Below are 23,524 nucleotides of genomic sequence, written 5' to 3' on the forward strand. Positions count from 1 at the left end.
TATACTTCATGTATTCAATGTATTTTTATTTATTTACTTGTATTCAATGTAATTATATAATTTCAATATATAAATTTATTTGTAAAGATACCACTAAAAAATAGTTTAGTAAAGATACAGCTAAAAAAAGAAAGGATTGATTGAATCTCTGAAGTTTGCTCTATTTTTGGGGTGTTTTTTAGCCGAGAATCTTTTCTATAACTGGAAATACAAATTTTGTGTGTTATAATTGAGTTTGTTGAGTTATATTAGGAGTCTATCGCATTAATTGATTCACTTACCGTTTCTAAACAGCGGAAGACCTTTTTTTCGCAGATTTCTGTTACTGTATTCACGAATACAGCTCGCAAATACATACGAATACAATCTATGTTTAGCTGGACTTCCTTATTTTCCACCGAGTTTTGCTACTGTATTCATGAATACAGTAGCTTGAATACATTGAATACACTCTATAACAAGTAAAAACATAGCTATAGGACGTAATTAAGTAAATGGTAGCTATAGCAAATTAATAGCCACTAAACAATTATCATTTCTGAAAATTCCTCTTTAAAAAATAATAATCTTACTTTTACATTACCTGTACCTATTGATTCTATTCTTTCCAAAATATGTAGTACGAAATGTAAGAGAAAAACTTTACCATTTATATAATAAGTTATGGTGGAATTACTTTCTTCGTTAAAATGATTTGATTCCTTCTAATGGTTATATTTTAATTGTTTTTTTATATAATTTAATAGAAAATTGGCATATAATAAACTATGATAAGGAGAGGTTTTTCTTTTTCGCCAGCAAATATCCTTTACCTCCAATCGAAGGTCCAATAGTTCCATTGTGCGTATATTGGAAATAGATTTGATTTTAGTTAAATTTTGGAGAATTTATGAGTTTAATTTTGGAAGTAAATAATATATATAATGTTTGTTGAAAGAAAGATAAGATGATGTTTGGATTTGACAAAAGTTGATTTTGAAAAATATTTTGAAGAGCCGAATAGGAACTTTAAATTAAAACCGATTAAATATTTACTTGCAAAAAGGCATAATTTTGGATAATAAAAGAAGTGATTGAAAAAAAAAACATAAAAAAAACAAAAGGGTCAAAATTGTTTTTTTCCAGAACTAAAACATGTTTTCATTTTGGGAAAAGTGTTTCAGTTATGTAAACAAGGTGGTCCACCATTATTGTAGGTAAATACCTTCATTTTTAATCCGAGGTCTTATTATGTTTGATATTTTGGATGAAGTCGTCTCTAATAGAAATTATTGAAATTCAGGATGTACTGGCTAATTTCTAAATAGCACCCCTTTAGAATGGTTACTTGGTGTCATTTTTACAAAGTTGTGGCCAATCGGCCATAGTGCAGTTTGGGAGATAATTTTTCTGTTAGATAGTCGGCCAAAGTGATACTCACTCCGTTCTAATTTATATGGCAAAGTTCGGATTTTTAGAGACAAATGAATTTTTCATAGAAAAGTTTTTTGGGCTGGATCTTGCCCCCATAATCAGATTTCAGCACAAAATTTCCCTAGCAGCCTTACAGAGAACGCGTATGGATTTTGATTTAATTTCTTATGGACTATTAATTCGTGTGTTGATTCGAAACTGGATGTTATTTTTATACAAGGTTTATGTTATTTGATTTGGACATTAAGTCTACGAAATTGCATTCCTAATTGCTTTGGGATTGAATGTTAGGGCATTAGTCACAATTCCAAATCTGTTTTGATTTTGGTACGGAGCATTGATTTTTCATAATAAATAAGCTAGCTCTATCTCTCAATTACCTATTTTGTGCTCGAGAAGATCAGATAGTTCCTCGGCAGCAAGTGTACCATTAACCACATAGTAAAATATATCCACATTAAAAATTAGAAAGAAAAACAAAAAAGAATTTCTCAAGAATATTCAGAAAGGTAGATAGTCACATTAGGTGTTATATTGGATAAACAAACCCAAGCCTCCAAGCAGGAAAAACAAAAAAAAATCCAAAAGACATTAATGCATGGAACATTATTAACTAATAGTGTCCAGACAAGCTTATCATGAAAGAAAAATGAGTGTTGAAGCTGCCATCTTGAAGGTGAATGATGTCCCAGGCTTACACGACGAGCCATACAGATACATATAGAATATAGAATTCGCTTTGCATCCCGAAAACTTGGAAGCCAAAACAGAAATTGAACTATGCTGAGACAAGAACAAGACTTCATCTCCCAAACTGTCCAACCCGACAAATGTGGATTCTTGGGTTGACAATGTAGAAAAACCATGACTTACAGACAGGGCCAAAGCATAAGCAATCGGAGAAGGAAGGCAACTCTTGAAAAATCAAGTCAAGTACCAAATCCGAAAGCCCTGTCCAGTCTCTTAATCTTAACTTGTATTTATTTCAACAACGTAACAGAATTGACCAACTGCACCTTTTCAATTAAAGAGGAAGGACTTGTGTTTACGTTGGAGAAGGAAATTAAAGTAGGGGATCGCAATTGTTCCTTTTGTTTTAAAATTTTATTGTTTCTGTTGCCGTATATAGGGCCAAAATATTTGGGCAGGGAATCAAAATTCCTTGAAAATAGGAGATTCTCCAATCCCTGCTGGGAATTAAAATTCTTCGAAAATTGGACTCGAATTCTTTTACTATATTAATTATTAAACAACGCCATGCTGCCATGCAATCTTGCCAATCTATGGCCTGAGATTTATTCTGCAGCTAAAACAGATTCAATTATTTTCCTTTTCCCTGACATTAATTTAAAGAAAATATTATACTAGTAAGTTACTAGTATAATATTAAATATTATACTAGGTGTAATAATAAATTTAAATAGCTACTTTTATAATCGGTTTGGTTCGATTTTTTCGATTATTTCTTGATTAAAACCAAAACCAAACCAAACCTAAAAATATCTATTTTTTTGTCGGTTTGGTTCGGTTGCTTGTCCCTCGAAGCAAAGGTAAATGTAAACTTTTACCAATATTTTAAAATGTATTTTCATCATATTGATATGAGAAGAAATGCAACTTACAATACCTTTCATATAATTTTTTAATAACATTTTAATTTTAAAATATTGAGTTGCAAGAAATGTCACAATATTGAGACGGAGGGAGCAGTAAATTTTAGTGGAGTTATCCAAAACGTTAAGAGTTGCAATAATGTATTTTGACCAAAAACGAAAAGGAGTTGCAATAACATATACAGCAGACTGTTTAGGGGCGGAGGAATTCTGTCCAATTATATGACTGGAATTTATTCCAGAATGAATTGTACACCGGAATAAATACAAATAATCACTCTAGGATGCATTAACATTCACCAACAATAACACATAAAAAATTGTACTTAATCTAATAATACAACAAATCACCTTTATCCAAGGGAAAAATTACGTCGTACCTGGCACTTTGGTAAGTTTAACCAGCGTATCAGAAACATGAACGTCACTTTATAATGGTTGGTTACAATTGCCTCTTTGGCCTCAATCAGACAATGCAGCAAATGAATTTCTTGGTTGTGTAACTGAGCAAACAGAAAGGAAAATAACCCACAGTTTGGTGGGACAAACAATAAACAGAGAATATAAATAACTTTGATTCCTTTTGGAAGGAGCTTCAACTTTATGCATCATCGCATCCGATGATATTGAGTTCTTGAGACACGACAGTGCCGACCATTTACAGAGTATTTGAGCATTATATCAACATCTCGAGGATTTTTCTTGTTAGGAGCCACAGTAATGCTTCCAACTACAGCTTCCCCTTGGCAAATGGTTATCACATCTTCCAGGTAGAGAACTGTTTGCTTCCAATGTGTGCCCCGAGATTTTGGCCCTATATCATTAAGTTTTCATAGTTAGTAAAAAGGAATACACACATGGACAACCCCCTCCCCTTTTTTGGAGGGGGGTGGGGGGGGGGGGGGGTTAACTCGGGTTTTCTGAGATGTGATGCTCTAATATTCTATGGTGCCTCAGGTCTTTGCATGAACTCTTCGGAATACTACATACTTTTCAATAGTCATTTGAATCCTACATACTACAAAAATATGAGCTATCAATAGTCATTTGAATCCTACATACTACAAAAATATGAGCTATCAATAGTCATTTGAATCCTACATACTACAAAAATCATGAGCTGATACAAGAGAAGAAAGGGTTTCATCTACTGTAATCCTCAGAGCCATGTTTGTGGCATAAACTTTTCACTCCCCTCATACTCTCTCCCTCAAAACCCCAAGAAAATGTAAAAAAGAAAATTATGAAGTGACTAATCTAAGCACCAGACTCTCTGGAAAAGGAAATTGATAAAGCAGAAATGACTAATATATGGAAAAACTGCAAGGAGATTACTGCAAAGACTAATGTCATAGCTAAAAGCAACAAAAACAAATGCAAGGACAAAAGTACGAACCTGTTGAGAACCCCATCAACTTGTGGCACTTCGTGAAAGAGACATCGAAGTATGCTACAAGGGCATGGATGTAATCGTCACGTTCTGCAATGAGCTTAAAGAGGGCAGTGAAGGAAGCATCTCCAGAAGTCATCTTCGAAATGTCCATTGTCTGAAGGGAAGGATCCATTGTCAGTAAAGGGAAAAGGCAAGATTATACATTATACAGCTATTTCAATAAATCCCATGGCAACTAAACTTGACCTGATTACCTTGAGTAACTGGCAGTTTGTAACAATCTGATTCTGATCGACTGTGTCAACAAGAGGTTCCATCATAGCTTGCTTCCGGATGCAGCTCATATCAAAACCATACACCTCATTCCAAACTGCAGTAGCATAAGAAGGACCAAATTAACGCAAGCAAAAAATGGAATATAAGATGACAGTTAGCCCCACTAGTGGGAAAAAACTGATGCCGCTAGAAAAAATACATTCGAAGTGCATACTAAATAGAAAATACTATGGCAAATCATAATTCATCAAGTACAAAATGGGAAAGAGGAATAAGCTTACATTCGATCTTATCAGCCTTGTAGTCAGCATCTTCAATAGCTGTCAAATAGAGAGAAGCTTTATCCGGCAGAACAAGACCATCCTTTACCTGTAAGGGGAAAGAATGTAACTATAAATCATCAATCAAACTAGAAAACCTCCAAGACAAGTGAACACATCCAGTTTGACAATAGTTTGGCAAGCTAATCTAACCAAACTGCAATATCTCCCGAAAGCAACAATATGAAAGAGCTGGTTCAAGGGGAAACGCGTAACTTTTGTAGTGAAATCATTCATTCACCTCAAGTCCTCAATCAAGAGCAAGACGGACACCAACTATAAGTACTCATTCTCATTGCCTAAAGAAGCCCTATTTTCAAAGTCATCTTCCCAACAGTTGACTAAAATGATAAATCATTATAGCACATTCACCGTTCAACTTTCTTTTTAGTGTTCAATATGGTTTAGTAGGAAATCAATCACCAAAGAAGCACTCTAATAATGTCCAAGCACAAGCACAAGACAATCACATCTTTTCTCCTTTGCTTTTGTTGTCTTTTTTCCTTTTCCAGATTAGTCCATCTAAGGTGTTAGGGAGGAGGATCAGCAAGAAGGTTTGATCACTGCAAGTGAATGTGACGATAGCTGAAATATGTTTCACATGTGAGAACAAAATGTCGGGGCAAAATCTAGATTAGCATTCAATGGTAGAATGTAATCACGCCTTTCTTTTGAACCCGTGACCAAGCTTCAACAATAAGCATGGCCTAATTAATATAGAAGAGGTTGCGAATGTCACAGTATCATAGCTTGGAAAAGGACAGGGGCCCTCTTCCTCGTTCCACACATATTTCATTACTATCGACACTTTCTCCTGCTCAGACCTTTTACTTTGTGACATCATTTCCGTCTCCCCTCTTAAATCTCTCAAACCCACAACATATAGTTGATCTATCAAGTGTAATTCAGGACACGGCACCACGTGTACTGCAAAGCCTTATTTCATTGTTGCACAAAACAGCAAAAACACCACAAAGTAGGAAAATCCATCAAAAAGTTGAGAAAAAACTTTCACGGAATTCTCATCAATATCCAAAATCATTCAGGCAATTCAGACAATAGATAGTCAAATTAGCTTCTTAATTGGATAAACAAGTTTAAAAGATAAATTTGAAATATGGCATCTTTGGGGATGAGCACCCCGTAGTTTGTACTGGCTCGTGTCATTCACTGGAATTATTGATGAATGGACAGATGGAAACAATATTTCACACGCAGCTTTTTTCAGTTCAACCTGCAATCTTTTTAACTGCATTAAGGGGTTAACTCATTAAAGCACTAGGCCAACAGTCTTGGGTCTACTTCATGGTTTCTTCAAATTACTAAATATATTTTCTTCATAGATAAGTATCTGTTGTGCTACATACAATTTCTCTTCATCCATAAAAGTACTCAACCTAATATTGGTTCATGCTTTCTCTTCATCCATATAATTACTCAAAACATAATCTGTATATATTCATGAACAGGCAGTCACATCACTAGCACGGAAAACCTATCCTGAAGAGCTGACAAAATCTATCCTGAAGAGCTGACATCATCATTAATCCAAATGACAAGTTGTACATCATCACAAGCAGAGTAACTTACCAGCCACTTATCACGAGCATACAAAACTGTATCTAACATGTTCTCGTACAGCAGAAAGTATCCCATCCACTCAGAGATTATAATATCCACTTGTGGAACGGGTAAGTCAATTTCCTCTACCTTTCCCTTGATAACTGTTATAACTGAGATAGAAAGAGAACAGACTCAGTAAAGTAGCATCAGAATAAATACACCAGAATACATGTCACAAGGTAAATGATAGTGGTAACATCATTCTCACCATCGGAATATCCATTGAGTTTTACAATTTCTTGTGCCATGTCAGCCATACTGGAGCATTCAATCTGAAAATTAAATTGTAAAGGATTAGTCATGCCCATACCGCATTAGACTAGTTCATGTTGGCTTCTTCTAGCAGTTTTACATATGTAGTTTGACGATATTGCAAAGACAACTGCCTGTTTCACTTAGCTTTCCAATCAATTCGTAATCCAAAATCTATTGCAATATCTTCACAAGAACCAATGTAAAGCATCATAATGAGTGTGTTGGTTTTTTAAGAGTATAAACTGGTAAGGGAAGCAGTGAAGTTTGTCTAACTGCCAATGTTCAGAAAGACCTAGTAACTAATGAGATGGTTCTTGAAGGCAGAGCGCTGGTATTGGCAGATATGGGTATATGTGCTATTGATGAATTCAACAGGTTGGATGAGTCTGATAGAACAGCTATTCATGAAGTAATGACTGTTAGCATTGAAAAGGCTTGACCACTACATCTCTGAATGCAAGGACTGCAGTACTTGCTGCTGCTAATCCTGCCGGAGGAAGATATGATATGAGGACAACGTCAGCTGAAAATATTAATCTTCCTCCGGCTCTTATATCAAGGTTTGATCTTTTATGGCAAATCTTAGATCGAGCAACTATGGATGCCGATCTTGAAAAGGCTGACACATTGATTATGTGTTTGAGAAGCTGACATTTTGCTACCCCAGGATCACCCATCAAACATATATGTAAATCTCCTCTGATCTTCATACCATCCTTGAACTTCGGATAAGAAGAAGAAGAGGAGCTTTCCTGATATCCTCATGCCCAAAAATTTCAGAAAGGAACTGAGAACACTGATGGTTCTGATCCAAAACAAAAGATGCCTCCTGAGATCAAGCGATTCGATGAAGTGTACCTCAAAGCATCTCCAAAAGGTCAGCCATTTACAATTCAGGAAGACAAGGCTTCATATATTGGTCAGCTTGTCAGGATATCTGGTATTGTGACACGCTGTTCAGACGTCAATCCACTGATGCAGGTGGCTGTATATACATGTAAAGAATGTGGATTCGATATCTATCAGGAAGTAACTGCTAATTCTTCATGCCTTTGTTTGACTGTCCATCCTATTGCTGCAAGGTAAATAAAGCAAAAGGGAACCTCATCCTTCAACTTAGGGCATCAAAGTTTTTGAAGTTTCAAGAGGCCAAAATTCAAGAGTTGGCTGAACATGCTCCCAAAGGTCACATTCCCAGAAAAATGACTGCATTTCAGAGGAGATCTTACAAGGAAGGTATCTCCTGGTAATGTTGTGGAAATGTCAGGCATTTTACGGGGAATGTGACATTTGGAAACATATTCAGCCAACTCTCGAATTCTGGCCTCTTGAAACTTCAGAAATTTTGATGCCGTAAGTTGAAAGATGAAGTTCTTAGCTACATCTATTCCAATATACTTCTCTTAGCAATTCCTCTGTTATTTCCTTGTTTCTTATTTTTCAAAAACCAACATAGTGCACGGTGGGACAGCCACCACAAGATAGCCACCACGGAACAATCACAAAAGAACAAGAAATTACACAATATAGAAATGCAAGTATTAAATGAGAACAAGGAACAAGTGGAATGCATACCGCATAAACATGTTTGGCACCGACTTTTGCGCAAAAGAGTGACAGGATTCCTGTCCCAGCTCCCACATCAAGGACAACTTTGTCCTTGAAAAGAAAGGAATTTTTATAGATTACATTTTGGTAAGTCTTAGTTCTTACCACATCCTTCAACATCTCCTGTTAACAAGGCAAATTTACAATAGAACCATGTAAAAATCATCTTTAAGCAAAATTTTATCAACAAAAGATGCAAACTTGCACGAAAATGCAAAGAGAGATGGATACTTACTTCATGAATACCTGCAAAAACAACAATAAAACAAAGGAGGAAAAATTAGCCACTAAAAGTAATATCAGACCAAGCAAATATGCATAAATGTGTCAGCTGGTAATAAAAGTTGAGGGTCAAGTGGGGTATTATAGGTTACTGAAAAATTTGAGACATAAAAAAAGATACTTTAATCCACAAAGAATATTGAAAAACCAATGACTACGCGAAAAGATAGCTTATCTATGAGCAAGAAAGGTTTTCCTCCAACAACAACAAACCCAGTGAAATCACACAAGTGGGGTCTGGGTAAGGTAAAGTGTAGGCAGACCTTAGCCCTACCTTATTAGGGTAGAGAGGCTATTTCCGAAAGGTTTTCCTCCAACAACTGAATATTTTATAGCATTAACTACATTCCAAATACCTAGACCAAAAACTAGGAAGGAGAGACATAGGTTGAAGTATATTGAAGTTTAATTGCACCCAAGTATATAGCCTAGTGGTTAATAAAGTTGGTGGAGAACCATGAATTCTCAGGTTCAAATCCAAGTGGAGGCAAAAAAACTAGTTGATTTCTTCCCAAATTCCTAAGACTTGATAGGAGGTAGTAGAAAGCAAACTAGTCAGGAGACCACCATTATAAATAAAAAATTGTAGTCACAACAATTAAAGCAAAAAATAAGTGTAGTTTACATCAGTCAACCAGTTACCTCGAATTGCAAAAATCAAAAAGTAAAAAATATTCAAACTCAGTTTTCGCAAAAGCTGATTAAGTTTTCCTTAGCTCTTTTCTACTCCAAAGCTGCTTCTTTTTCTTTTTCTTTTTTTGGGTTGAACTTCCCAAAGAAAAAATGAGATTCTCAATACTTGTAGAAACTCAAATTCAGTACTAAATTAAGCTAAAACAAAGTAAATAACGAACTACAATGAATTAAACTGTACTGACCAAAATGAGAATACGAGTCGAAATAATAGTCGGCGCTGGTCTTATCGCCGTCGACAATTGAATCATCATCGGCGGCGGCGGCGGCGGCGGCGGCAGCGCGGTCACACATGGAAGTATCTTCGTCGATTTCAAGGTTTGAACTTTCCGTAACAGTTTCATCGCCTTGCTCTACTACCTGCTCGTCGTCCTCCTCGTACTGAAATTTGATTTTTGAGGGTTTTAAATCGTGAGTACTTGTACTTGCTGAATTTTGATTCTCATTGTTGCTTTGAGAATCCATTTGTTTTGATTTGATGAGATTTTGGAGTTGTGTGAATGTTGCGTTTAGGATTTAGGGTTTTAGAATAAATGGCTGGCTCCAAATTAGGGTTTATGGGGAGGAAATATCTGTGTGGACCCCACTGTTTACTGCTGAGTGCTGGACCCCGCTACTCAGTTTTTATTTTTCCTTGACACTATTCTTTTTATTTTAGCAGAATAGCCTAACACATACCTTTATTTGTTCGGGTTTGACATTCCGCTCCCCCTACTTACCGAGATTTCATCCAAACACTCCAACTTGATCAAACTAAATATTTTAAACTCTTCTGACACTTAATTAAGCTTATGTGGTATTTATTTTACTGAGTCAGAAATTTACGTGCTTACACGCTCTCAAAAGCGAGTCAATTCATCAAATTTGATGAAAATACTACAGTAAAATTTATTTTTTTTTAAAAAAAATGAAAAGAAAAGAAAAATTTGTATCTTCTATATATTATTAAAAGGAGTGGAAAAAGTACTCTCCATAAGCCAAGTGGTAGGATAGAAAAAACTCACATGTATAAGTAGTTAATAATTAGTTATTTAGTTAATAATTAATTATTAGTTATTATTTTTAATGATGGTAGACAAATAACTATTGAAGCTACAAATGTAGTATTTAAAGCAGTTTTTCGAAATTCAATCTACCAATTGTTGAGGAGGTACGTTTCTTCTGTTTAATTTTAAACTATTTAATTACTAAGATTTTCTTTTTGATGATAATGTCTTTTGTATGCATTGTTTTATTTAGCATGTTGAAAGAAACCATAATCCACTTGTGATGTTGGAAAGATAACTTCTAGAGCTACGGTATATACAAAAATAAGGTTAATATTCTTTGTAGATTTATATAGATATGTTTTTGAATTAAGTTCTGAATTTTAGATATCTGATTTTTGTTACTAAAAATTCATCTCTATGCAGATACTTTAAAACCATGCTATGTTGTTAGAAAGAAAACGTCTAAAACTACAATATCTACAAAAATCAGGTCCAAATTCTTTGTACATTCATACAGATATTCTTTAACCCAGTTATGAATTTCAACAATTTTGGTTTTTACAGCTTTGCACGCTCTAATTAAAAAAAATATATCTCTCCAATGGCAAGTTGAAATTACGATCTGCTTATGCTGTTGGAAAGAGGACTTCGGGAGCTACATATATTAAACAATTAGATATATATTCTTTGTAAATTTATACATATAGACTTTTAAATTCAGTAATAAATTTCTTGTATTCCGCTTTTCACTGTTACACTTGAAAAGAATACTATGTATTCATGTTGAAACCACTTTTTGCTTGTGCCATTGGAAAGAGAACGCATGAGCTAGTTTATTAAATATAGTTGAGCCTTATTATAAAGTTTTGTAAAACTCGGTGTTGATATCAGATCAAAAAATGCAAAACATATAAGTTAAACACTCTATGCAAATAAGTATTTACCAAATTACCTCCTATAACATAAAAATATAATGATAACATAAAAATTGAATCCAATGATTTATTAGTCCAAAGAAAACTAGGATGGTTAAATTTATGTTAAAAGTAATAATGCACAGACTACAAACATCACGCCACGCATACGCCAAGCGCGCGCCTCTTGACTAGGCATACAGGTTTCCTACTAGCTCTACAATAGCTGGGAATAAAAGCAGCAGCTAGGCTTATAGTTGGTCACATGGAATCTTCAGACCAAACAAACATTTCCGTTAAAGAAAGGAAACTAGAGTACAACTAAAGAATTCCAAGGGAGGCCGATAGCTATTTACTACATCGTTTTGGATGTCTGCGCCAAGACAGAGAGCAGATACCTAGCCCTCGTAGTCCCCCTCAGAGAACTTGTTCTCCGAATAAAAGACAGCAACAACTGGGTTTCCTCCGAATTTTCTGCCATTCAATCCTTGTTGAGCTCTCGAGGAACCCTCCACATCCGTGTACTCCAAAAAGACCTGAGGATAGCCAACAGCAAATATACTTAATAAACACGGAAACAAGGTTATAGCACAAGTCTTTCAGCGGTGGTCCAAAAGCATCAATTTGAGGATTTACTAACTGTTGAAATACTATAAGTTGCTGCTGATAAAACCAAGCGATTATGTCAAAACCTGTATAGCATCCTAAGAATGCTGGTAGTGTTTATATTTGCGTAGAATACTGGTGCACGGGTTTATATTTTTTTTAAAAGGTATATTGGTGCATAATTAAATTGTGCAGAAAGCATCATGGTGCATACTGAATTACTAACCTTTCCAACCCCTGGTGTCGGTTCACCATCAGGCCTTGGGCGTGGGATGACTAAACTCACTAAATTACCTGCAAATTGAAGAAAGAGAGTATAACTTTTCACATAAGAAGAATTGTGAAACCCAAAAATAAATTAAGCCAATTATATTTATGGCTAAAGCTCATGATATTAAAGACTTGCGAAGATTTATGCCACATAAAAACATAAAAGAGCTATTAAATATAAAGCTTGAGTATTCAAAAGGAAAGAACAAGACTAGCTTGATGCTTCTGAAGTAACTGAATGTATTTACCAAATTTCCCGCATTCAGTTCTCATATCTTCCACTATATCTTCATAGTCTTCATCATCTTTGAGCTCATCCGCGCTAACCACATTTGTTAGGCATAAGACTTTAGTAGGAGGTCCACCAGGTTGTAGCATGAGTCTCTGCAAATCAAAAGCCACAAGCAAGCCACAGGCCCAATGATCAGTCGACATTTCCCCTTAAGAAACAGTAAGAATTTGACAGCCTTGAATAAATTGTCCAAACAAGCAAAGGAAAGAAACAAAAAGCAACACAGATTGAATAACAAAAGGATAAACATTACCTGCAGTGCTATTTGTTGCTGAGCATGCATTAATATACTCTCCTGCTCTGGCTTAGGCTGTAAAGTACCTTGACTTGCACGTCTGACAGTAAGAGTTTTATCACCCATCTTAATCCCATTAAGAGCTGCACATGCAATATCTGTAACAGACACGTCAGAGTAAACACAAAAGGCATAGCCTTTCGAGTTTCCAGTTTCTTTATCTTTGACCAGATTAAACCCCCGAAGAGGGCCAAAGGACTCAAGCAACTCCCTAATCTGAGCTTCAGTGAAATAGTATGGCAGGCCTCCCACAAAAATACGGTCAGGACCTTCAAGCCCACCAGTGGATCCTGGTGATAATCCCACTGCAGCAAGGTTAAGGTTTGGATTTGGTTGGCTCGGACCAAGTGTTGCAGCCAGGGAGGGGTTATAATCAGTTGGTCTTCTAACTTTTACTTGTGTTCCCTACAGCGAGAAGAGACGATATTAGCACAAACTTGAGTTTCCTCCAATGTGAACTAAATATAGTCCAAGGCTGATAAATTATTATTCCCCAAAAATAGTACTTACAAAACAAGTCCTACATATGCAAAAGAATCAACCACTATAAAGTAAAGGGAACCAGCAGAAAAAGAACCAATACAAAGAAAAAACAATACAACCAGCATTAAATGCATGCCTCAGATGAAGGTAAGAATTTTAACAAATACCAGCCTATACGTGAATCCAGGCCAACCTTTCACATACCGTCTTTGCAAGTGATTCAGAAGCCAACAAACTGATCCCTAAACTAGAAAGGTAGATTACCTCAAAGATAATGCCATCTAAGGCCATGGCATTGCTGGCCTCCTCCACGGATCTCATCTCAACGAAAGCAAACTTTTTCTCATGGTTTATATAAACATTAACAACAGCATCTCCTGGAAAACACATTGAAAAATTAAAGCATTATAGGTACAGCATAGTTGCGTTAAGACCTGAAGACAGTTCAATTTGACTAACCTGGACCAGCAGTGTTTCCACCAATTGCCGACATAACATGATTAAAGTAGGTAGCCACTGACTGCACAACAATAAAATATTATCAGAAGACAATTATGTACAGCCCAAATAAGTAAAATACATCTCATTTGTAAGTTCAAAATTTATTGAACAAGTGGTTTACTAGTTCTAGAAATAATTCTTCTCTTTATAGAAGAAAAAAGAAGTCACAAAACCTTCAACATAAGAATAGACTAATGTTAGAAATAAGTCAAACCCAAACTTGAAGGACCCCATATAAAGTATAATTTCTACCATCTCTATAATTTTTTAATGTGTTTCCTCTCATCTTTTTCAAGATAAAAAAGGTTTCCTTTTCCTATAGCTAGTATATTCCTAGAGTATGCACCTATATATATTCCTTAGTTCATTTGCCTATACAAATGAGGCCCTTTGTGTTTGTTGGTGAACATTTTGGCACTGTAAAGATTCAATATTTCTCAGTAAATGACTTAAATGCATCTCTCAAGGCTCATTAAAAGGCTAGAAAGCATCACTTACTTTTATTTTCTAGGAAAAAATGGAGAAGTTAATAAAGTGCATGTGAGATGATGCTTATCCAGAGAATGCTTGAATCGTGATGTCAAGTTTCATGAATTTCTAATTCATTGTTTCAGCTGATAACTGAAGCAATTTCTCGAATTAGACACTGGTATCGTCTAGGGATAATATAGACAGAAAAGTTGAGCTAAAACTAAGCTGAAGCTACAAGAGAGATTTGAGTGAAAATGAAAGCAGGTCTGTAGCCCATGACATTCAAGCCACCCTCATCCATGCCAAGAAAATGATAGATTCAAATAAGTTATGAAGAGGGGATGACTAATGATGGAATTGAGTCAAAGATATACGAAAACCACCCGCAGACTAACAAACTAAGGTAACTCTTTGACTACCAAATTTTCTGAATATAGGGAACCCAAGCTAACTATATAAGTAAAATAATCAAAACATCTGAACTAAATAGGATGAAGAAAATTTACCTGTTCATTTGCACTCGGAGGAAGTCCACCCACATAAACTCGCCTTGCATGTCTAGTTGCCTGAGAAATAAGCACTCTCAGAAAACCACCAAATATTTTAAATAAGAATTCCACCAGAAATTCTGATACTAAAATATTTCCTCAAGTCTATTGAAATTACCCTTCCACCTCGAACTGTAGGCCAAATTTGAGAATTTAGAAAGCATGACATTATAATTTTTCTAAAGTTAGATAAGACAGAAGGAACAAGATTATGTTGCAGAGCATCCAGAAAAACTCAAGACAAATGCTGTAATTTCATCTTTTAAGTGACCATTTTGAAATCTCGTCATATTAATTAGATCATCTAATTGAAGCAGATGAAGAGCTACTAATGGAACATTGAACAAAATGAAGAGGTTGAGGAGACAACTAAGACCTGCTGAGTCATTGCCTGGACTGGCATAACAGGAATAGCTCCAAGCTGCCACAAGCAGAGATAAGTTTTTTAAAATCATTGAAAAAATAAGAACAAAATATTGTTCCCACTTCCAAAAGGGAGAAAATACCTGTGCAGATGCCAAAGGGAACATGTTAGGAAAAATTCCTGGAATAGCTGGGGCAGTGGCAGGAAGTTGACCTGCAGGAGCATCTTATAGGGATAAAATGAGGATATTTTCTTTGTTTATCAATGAGAAGGACCTTTAAACACATAGATCTGTTTACTTCGGCTGCTAAAATTAGAACAATTTTTAGGTTTCCTCAAAATAATCTTCGGTAAATATTACAAAAGTAATTCACAATATATTCAGGTATTGGAGAAATTACTTGAAAGCTACCAAATAACAAAAACCCTGGTTGAAGATGAGTGAGACCTTTTATTGTCTTCCTTGAACATAAAAGCTAGAGCGGTTGGCTCACGCCCATTGTCAGCACAGTGGGGCTACTAGCCCAACGTTGCCTTCTTAGAACATAAGATAAGACATACTAAACAAAAAAACAACACCAAAGACAACAAAAAACAAAAATCTTCTCAGTCTCAGTTATTTCACCAAGAAAACAATTGAAATAGAATATGAACAGTCAAACAATTGAAATAAATGTGAGCATCCAATCTAGCAACATACCAAAATGAAACCATGCATTTTGATAAGAACTTTCCACACTACATCCAAAAGAAAAAAAGTAACAGTTACCAAAATGTTGCCTATATAAAAGAAATCAGTAAGTACCTGTAACAGCAGGAGCACTAGGTAACAGAGCAGAAGTAGGAGGTGCCATGTCAAACCCGCTGATCCTTTTGCTGCAAGCATAATCAGTACGAACAGTTAGAGACATGCTAATACAAACCTTTCAATAAAGGAACCACAGTAACGGGCTCCCCCTCCCCCCTCCCCCCCCCCCCAAAAAAAAAAAAAAGAAGAAACCTATAGTATTACTAGTATTGTTAAAAAGAAAAAGAATGAACAATTAAATTATCTTCACCAACATAACTAGTAATGTTATATCTACAATTTCCGTTCCCAACTGAGTCTCTTTCAATTCATCCAAGCTACTAGGTACTAACTCATTTTTTCTAATGTGGGTGTCCGAGCTAGCTTGACGCACCTCCACTATTTAGGTACTTGCATTCTTCCAATAATATAGGTACCGGTAACTATGGCTAACATGGCTTAGATCGATGGAGAGAAATCAACAAAAAAAATTATCTGTTGACATTTGAACCCCAGTCATCCGTTGTCTTTGTTGCTCCAAGATCTTAGGTCATATAATTGTCCTTTTATAATAACTATTGTAACCAATCTCTTCTACCCTCACCACCCCTGACCAAAGGAAGTGTTCCATTTCTCAAACTAGTTACCTACCAGAAGAGTGAGGACATTTTAGCTCAACCTGCTGAGTAAAAAGATCGATGCTAATGAAGGAACTAATATTACATGCATGAAACTTATTATTCTACGGGAACCAGAATTGCACTCATAGCTGAAATCAGACAAACAATTTCCGGATTAACAGCTACTACTACTACTACTACTACTACTACTACTACTACTACTACTACTACTACTATGCCTCAATCCCAAACAAGTTGGGCTCGACTAAAAATAAAATGTCCTGGACCAGCATGAGTGCAATTCTGACATTCCTCAACATAACCAAAGAAAAAAAGTACCATAGTCTATGTAATAGAGAGCAAACCCAAAGGACTGCCAGTTATCAGTTTTTCATGGACAGCAGAGAACTTACCTTTTCGAGCGTGAACGAGATCGAGAACGTGATCTTGATCTATGACCAGATTTTCCCCTTGAGTGAGATCTGTGTCCACGCCTTTCCTCTCTATCTTTGTCATAGGATTTTGACCTGTGTCTATCTCTTTCCTCTCTATCCTTGTCGTACGATTTGGACCTGTGTCTATGACCTTCCTCTCGCTCTCTCTCATAAGATTTTGACCTATGTCTATGCCTCTCATCTCTATCTCTATCATAATCTTTCTGCCTGCACCAACAAATAAATCACAGACATGAATGCATGGCTTGTCCCCAACCAGAAGCAAGTGAAAAACAGAAGTGCAAAACAGCCAATGCGATGGCACATATATCAGCAATTCTACCACAACTGATTAAAATGAGCAATGATTACCAGTATTCCCGGCCCTCAGGACCTTCATCAGAAATGGTAGCATCATCATCTCTATCTCTAGTCCTACGCCTCTCACTTCGTTCTCTGTGGCGACGATCACGATCTTTTTCGCGATCACGATCCCTTTCCTTGTCTCTACTCCTATCTCTATCCTTATCACGTCCTTTGTCCCTCTCCCTGTCCCTGCTTCTTGACGACTCCCTTTCATTTTCATAATCATGGGAGCTGTGCTGAAAGATGTAAAATCACTGGAAATGTTAATCAAAAACAGAAGCAATAAAGGGGAGCAAGTAACAACCAGGTGTTAAACAATGAAAAGCATAATTTTGTAGCATCCAACTACACAACTCTGATTTATTTCTGCAGGAAATTATAAATTAACAACTCCACTTGAAAGAACAATCATAAAACGAAACCTACATATGCAAAGAAGATATTCTAGTGAATCCAATATTTCACTAAAATCAGAAGGAACCTGCAATGACTGACCTATATAAAACCCCACCTGATTTATTTCTGCAGGAAATTATAAATTAACAACTCCACCTGAAAGAACAATCATAAAACGAAACCTACATATGCAAAGAAGATATTCTAGTGAATCCAATATTTCACTAAAATCAGAAGGAACCTGCAATGACTAACCTATATAAAACCCCAATTCTTACATTTGCTCTGCAAAGTATTCATTTCCATAATGTGCTGTCTACTAAGGATAAAACCCATCAACCAGCGTTCACCTTACACCCATATCCAATATAAGATTGATAAAACTAACCAGGTTTCAAATGACTCACAGATACCAAACTGATTCGCCTCGTAGAACTGATAACATGACCAAAAGAACATTAATTTGCTGTCCCCTTCTGCATGATCTTGACCATAAACAAAAAAAAATGCCATTTTGAAGTCCAGGTGGGCCCACCAGGGGTGACGATAGGAGGAACTTCATCCTAGCTCCACATTGTCAAACTTAATTTTGAAAAAGAGATACTATAACACAAGGTCATCACAAGGTAAACAATTAATCACATGCTAAGGATAATTTTCTACTCAATTGTTAGCCTCTTCCTACATATAATCAAAAGAAGAAGCTTTAAAAAATATGTTGGAGCAAAATACACATTAAAGAAGTCGACAGACTAGAACCCAACCAAAATCAAATGTTCCTTCGACAAGCCTTGCCTAAGATTAAAATATACGCTAAATAAAAACAGTTCCAAAAGTTGCAATTTCATTAAAAGTAGACCATAATAGCATTGAATAGCCACAAATTTCATCATACCTTAGAGCTTGATCTTCTCCTCCATAAATATCTATAGAATATGACTAAAAATAACTACTACTGTTGTTCCGGTTTATGCAACATTATTTCTTTATTAGTATGTTCCAAATAGAATGATATATTTTTATATTAGAAAACAATCTAATCTTAAACCTCCATTCTATAATTAATGAGAAGTTTTATAACCACACAAATCTTATGGCATGTTGAAGATTGCAAGTTTCAAAAGTCTTCATTTCTTTCGTAAACTTCGTGCAAATCAAACTATTTACCTTTGCCGTCACGCTATTCTACAATCAACCATGCTAATTATGCTAAAGATAGCCCTTGATAGATCTCTACGACCTACCTCAACACAGTGTTATTAAAAGCGAGCGCTTCTGCGCTTTAAGCGAGAAGCAACCCTTGCGCTTTTCTGCCCTAAAGCGAGGCATGGGTTAAAAACCACACGCTTCGGGCCCAGAAGTGAGGAGAGCTAGAAAAGCGAAAAAAGCTCGCTTAAGCGAGGTCGACGACTGCCTAGGGTTTTATTTTAAAATTTTGCAAATACATTCTCACTTCTCTTCCAAAACATCTGTGTGGACTGTTGCAAGCCTTGCGACATCTCTTCCTCTTCTCTTGAGTGTTGCGACTTCTTTCAAGGTAAGTTTTCTCTTCCTCGTCTTCTTTTCCTCTTCTTCTTTTCTCTGCTTTACCTGTTTCCTCTCGACTCCTCTTCTCTTTTCTCTTTTTTCTCTTTCTTCTTTTCTATTTTTTCGATTCTTCGACTTGCAGCAGTTATTTTCTATGTTCTGCCCTTCTTTTTTCTTTGTTATGCTCTGGGTTTTTTTCTTCTCAAATGTGATGACACTTCAAGAGTTTGGAGATCTTGTAGATGAATAGTATGTTGCTCCCTTTGTGATTTGGTTTTGCATTTGCTTAATATGTTATAACTTATGAGGATTATTGACTATCTAGTCCTGGTATCTATTATTTACTTCTTAATTTAAGAATTGAAAATTTTGCTTAATGTGTTATTTTTATTGAGTTCTTGGCCATTTATCTATGCTTATTTAATGTATTTTATTTTTGTATTAGATTGCGTTTCACATGAAAAAAAACTCACTTTTTTCCGCTTCTCGATCTCCAAAACACTGCTTCAACATTAGAATTCAGAGATAACGGCTATTCAGTTAGCTGCTGAAATCTGTGTGGTGACTGATATTGATTCAACCATTGCTAGGCTGATGATGATACAAGATGTGTCCTACCTATCCGAGTCTCAAGGACAAAAGGTATAGCATAAATCTGTGTGGTGACTGATATTGATTCAACCATTGCTAGGCTGATGATGATACAAGATGTGTCCTACCTATCCGAGTCTCAAGGACAAAAGGTATAGCATTACTTTTAACAGACACGGGAAAGCTAGGTCTCTACTCCTACTTCACGAGACGGAGGGAGTAATTGTCAAAAAATTCATCATACCTTAGAGCTTGATCTTCTCCTCCTCAAATTATGTTCTTCTTCTTCTCCATTATCCACACCGGCTATTTCGTTCTCACCACCAGTACGACTAGGCGTGGGCTGACTGCGCCCATTTTCATGGGAGTCCATAGATGATTTAGGGTAGACCACCTGAAAATTAACTAAAATGTGTTAGGACCACAAACTTACCTAAGACTAACTAAAACACACATGGATTAATAGCACTTTTAGTCCCTCGATTATTGGTAAATTCTGATTTTGATCCTTGTGATATATGACTGAATCCATTTAACCTTCAATTAGTTAACAATGTGTGTTTTTGGTCCCTTTATGTGAAATATATGTTATATTTAGACTATTTTTAGAACTATATTACCCTCAAATATGAAGTAACAGTACTAACTTACTGTAACACATGAGTAATTAAATGGTGTAATGGTCACTAATTCTGGTAATTTGTGAATATTCACGAGCAAAAGGATGAAATGCGCACATTTCAATTAATTGAAGGTTACATGTGTTTTTAGTAAGATATAATACGGACTAAAATTATAACTTGACATTAATTGATGGAGCAAAAGTGCTCTTAACCCAATTTTCATCATGTCGCCACTTCTAAGCTCTATCCTGATAATTCAGTTGGTGCGAATTCAAAGGATACGAAATACTATACATTCTATCATCAAAGCAAATTTTGAGAATAAAATTTATCTTAAGAAAACATGTAAATTTCCCCTGATTAGGTAATTGCACTCTCCCAAGTCAACAGAACAGAACATTGCGCGTGTATCTATATGTGTATATGTAGAGAGAGATAATATATGTATGTATGTATATATACTGAGAGAGAGAATGCAACAAACCGGCGAACGGCTGCACTGCTCCGGTAAGGTGAACCGGGAAACTGCACGGCGATCGGCTAAACTAGTGCTAGGGTTTGTGAACGTGTAGGAGAAAGCAAAGTGAAGGGGAAAAAAATGTGAATTAAGCAATTCTATTATGGTTCTAGAAACTACGGCGTTTAAATGGGCCGTTGAGCTGTGTAAATGGGTCTCGAAATTGTGGATTGGACAGTTTGAGGCGCTAATCGCTATTATGTGCATTTGGGCTTACAAAAGGAGCATGCATACCGCTACTGGTGTAGAAATAGCGTGGGATAGCCACTTTTTAATATGGTATTTAGTTTTTATTCAGTGTTTTTAATGTTAAGCAAAAATAGTCATTACTCTATTAAAATTAATACAAAAATATATTTTTACCCTTTCTTCATGAGTGTTGTATAAATATTAAGGACATGGTGTCCTTAACATTTACATTGTTCATATGAAGTTAAGGACATGATGTCCTAAAATTTAACAACGGAAGGTGCAAATATAGGACATTGTTTCCTTAATATTTACATAACATTCATGAAGTTAAGGACAACATGCCCTTAATATTTACACAACACTCATAAAGTTAAGGACATTATGTCTTTAACATCTACACTTCACACGTGAAGTAAGGACACCATGTCTTTAACATATATACTACACATATGAAGTTAAGGACATGAGGTCCTAAAGTTTAACAACAGAAGGTGCAAATACAAGTTAAGGACATTACGTCCTTAAGATTTATACTGCACATATGAAGTTAAGGACGTTATGTCCTTAACATTTACACTGCACATATAAAGTCAAAGACATGATGTCCTAAAGTTTAACAACAGAAAGTACAAATACAGGACACTTTGTCCTTGATATTTACATAGCATTCATGAAGTTGAGGACACAGTGTCCTTAATATTTACACAACACTCATGTCTAGCACAAGGATATTTTCATTCGAGAGGGTAAAAATATATTAAGCACCAGCTAAAGAGTAAATACATTTTAAACAGTGGCTAAAGAGTAAAGAAATCTTTAATTAGTGGCTAACCATGCACTTCCTCCCGCTATTGTTTGCAAAATAGATTAAAAAATGGACACTTTCAGAAATGATTATTGTCTGGAGGCTTATTGCTGAGATTAGATATAATTTAGCTAATTATATTCCGTAGCTACTAATTGTTTTCCATGGAATGTATGTTGTTGTATTCAATTCGGTTGTATACACTATATTCAATTCGGTTGTATTCATTCTTAACTATTTTACATTGTATTCAATTCGATTATATTCAAACGACAAACAATCACTAAAAACATTGATATTTGGTTGTATTCATTCATAACTTCTTTTATACTATATTCAATTTACTAAATTTGATTTGGATGTATTCAAACAATAAAAATTAAAAAAAAAAACAGGGATCTGCCACAAAAAAAACTTCAAAATATATAAATACATGCAAAAATACAAAAAAATATATTGTATTTGCTTTAAAAAATTACAGAATACAGTCAAACTTTTCTATAACAGTCTCTTTTGTTCTGATATTTTTTGAGTGTTATAGTGAGTGTTGTTATAGAGGACATATATTATAACATAAGATAAAAATCGATTCTGAGAAAAACTTAATTTTTATATTCAACGGCTATTATATAGGGATGTTGTTGTAGAGAGGTGTGATTGTACACTCAAATTTGAGTATATTTTGTACAAAATGCAATGTATTTGTATCATTGTGTATAGCAAAGAAGAGAAGAAAGTTCACCGGAGATGATGTCTTCAGGCCAAGCAAAATATTGTATATATTATATTAAAACTAAAAAATGCAGATGAACAAAAATCCAGCCAGATCTAATAATACACTATCATATTGTATCTACCAAAATCCTGTTAGACAAACAAAAATGCAGCCATAATGTTTATCTCGTTTTATTTAATTCGGCCACCAAAAATAAAATATACTCAAATATGAGAAATACACTCAAATTTGAGAAAATACACTTAGATATGAGAAATCCGGTCGGTTGGCGGTGAAGGTAATGATGAGGCCGATCTGGATTGAAGAATTTGAGGTACTAAATTAAGAAATTTTCATAGCGGGTGCGAGAAGAGAAAGTACAAATGAGAGAAAAATTAATAAAAAGGAGGTCCGACAGCAGTGTTCCGCGGGTTAGGTCAGCGGTGGTTCTCCTACGAGATTGTAACACCAACAAGATAGAGAGTTTAAGGGAGATAAAGGGAGGCAACTAGGCGATAGTACGAAGATGAAAAGAGGAAGAGAGAAAAAAGTTACTTTAGGGTTAGAAATCTCTTAGAGATGGTATTTGCTATAAAACCCAATATGTAGCTATCTATTATAATTAGTTCAAAGTGTATTTATTTATGATAAATATAGTGTATAATTTAGTTATACCACGTAAAATTTTCTTAAAAAATAGTTATTTATCCATATTATCTACTAAAAATTGGTTGGATGATGA

At 35.4% G+C, this 23,524-nt stretch overlaps 2 protein-coding genes across 4 annotated transcripts; both read right to left on the minus strand.

The window, feature by feature from the left end:
• Positions 1–3,287: 3,287 nt before the first annotated feature.
• On the minus strand, positions 3,288–10,011 carry LOC107781211 (protein arginine N-methyltransferase 1.1). Its single transcript, XM_075220037.1, has 9 exons — positions 9,662–10,011; positions 8,737–8,747; positions 8,469–8,624; positions 6,847–6,910; positions 6,606–6,748; positions 4,977–5,064; positions 4,674–4,789; positions 4,423–4,573; positions 3,288–3,840 (listed from the first exon to the last, which is right to left on the minus strand). Exons 1-9 carry the CDS (start codon positions 9,939–9,941, stop codon positions 3,635–3,637), a joined length of 1,215 nt encoding a protein of 404 aa, XP_075076138.1. The 5' UTR covers positions 9,942–10,011; the 3' UTR covers positions 3,288–3,634.
• Positions 10,012–11,445: 1,434 nt separating this feature from the next.
• LOC107781213 (splicing factor U2af large subunit B-like) lies at positions 11,446–21,184 on the minus strand. Of its 3 annotated transcripts, none has more exons than XM_075220039.1 (14): positions 21,038–21,184; positions 20,175–20,324; positions 17,423–17,652; positions 17,030–17,278; positions 16,015–16,085; positions 15,352–15,422; positions 15,222–15,266; positions 14,804–14,863; positions 13,785–13,845; positions 13,590–13,702; positions 12,801–13,247; positions 12,504–12,639; positions 12,212–12,279; positions 11,446–11,915 (listed from the first exon to the last, which is right to left on the minus strand). In XM_075220039.1, exons 2-14 carry the CDS (start codon positions 20,301–20,303, stop codon positions 11,778–11,780), a joined length of 1,818 nt encoding a protein of 605 aa, XP_075076140.1. In that variant the 5' UTR covers positions 20,304–20,324; positions 21,038–21,184; the 3' UTR covers positions 11,446–11,777. The 3 variants fall into 3 exon arrangements, with proteins under 3 accessions (XP_075076140.1, XP_075076139.1, XP_075076141.1); XM_075220038.1 differs by having other exon boundaries at positions 15,352–15,434; XM_075220040.1 differs by lacking the exons at positions 20,175–20,324; positions 21,038–21,184 and adding an exon at positions 18,708–18,724.
• Between the last annotated feature and the right edge of the window lie 2,340 nt (positions 21,185–23,524).

Source organism: Nicotiana tabacum, chromosome 8 (genome assembly GCF_000715075.1).
Source record: "Nicotiana tabacum cultivar K326 chromosome 8, ASM71507v2, whole genome shotgun sequence".
In the NCBI taxonomy this organism is placed as follows: Eukaryota; Viridiplantae; Streptophyta; class Magnoliopsida; order Solanales; family Solanaceae; genus Nicotiana; species Nicotiana tabacum.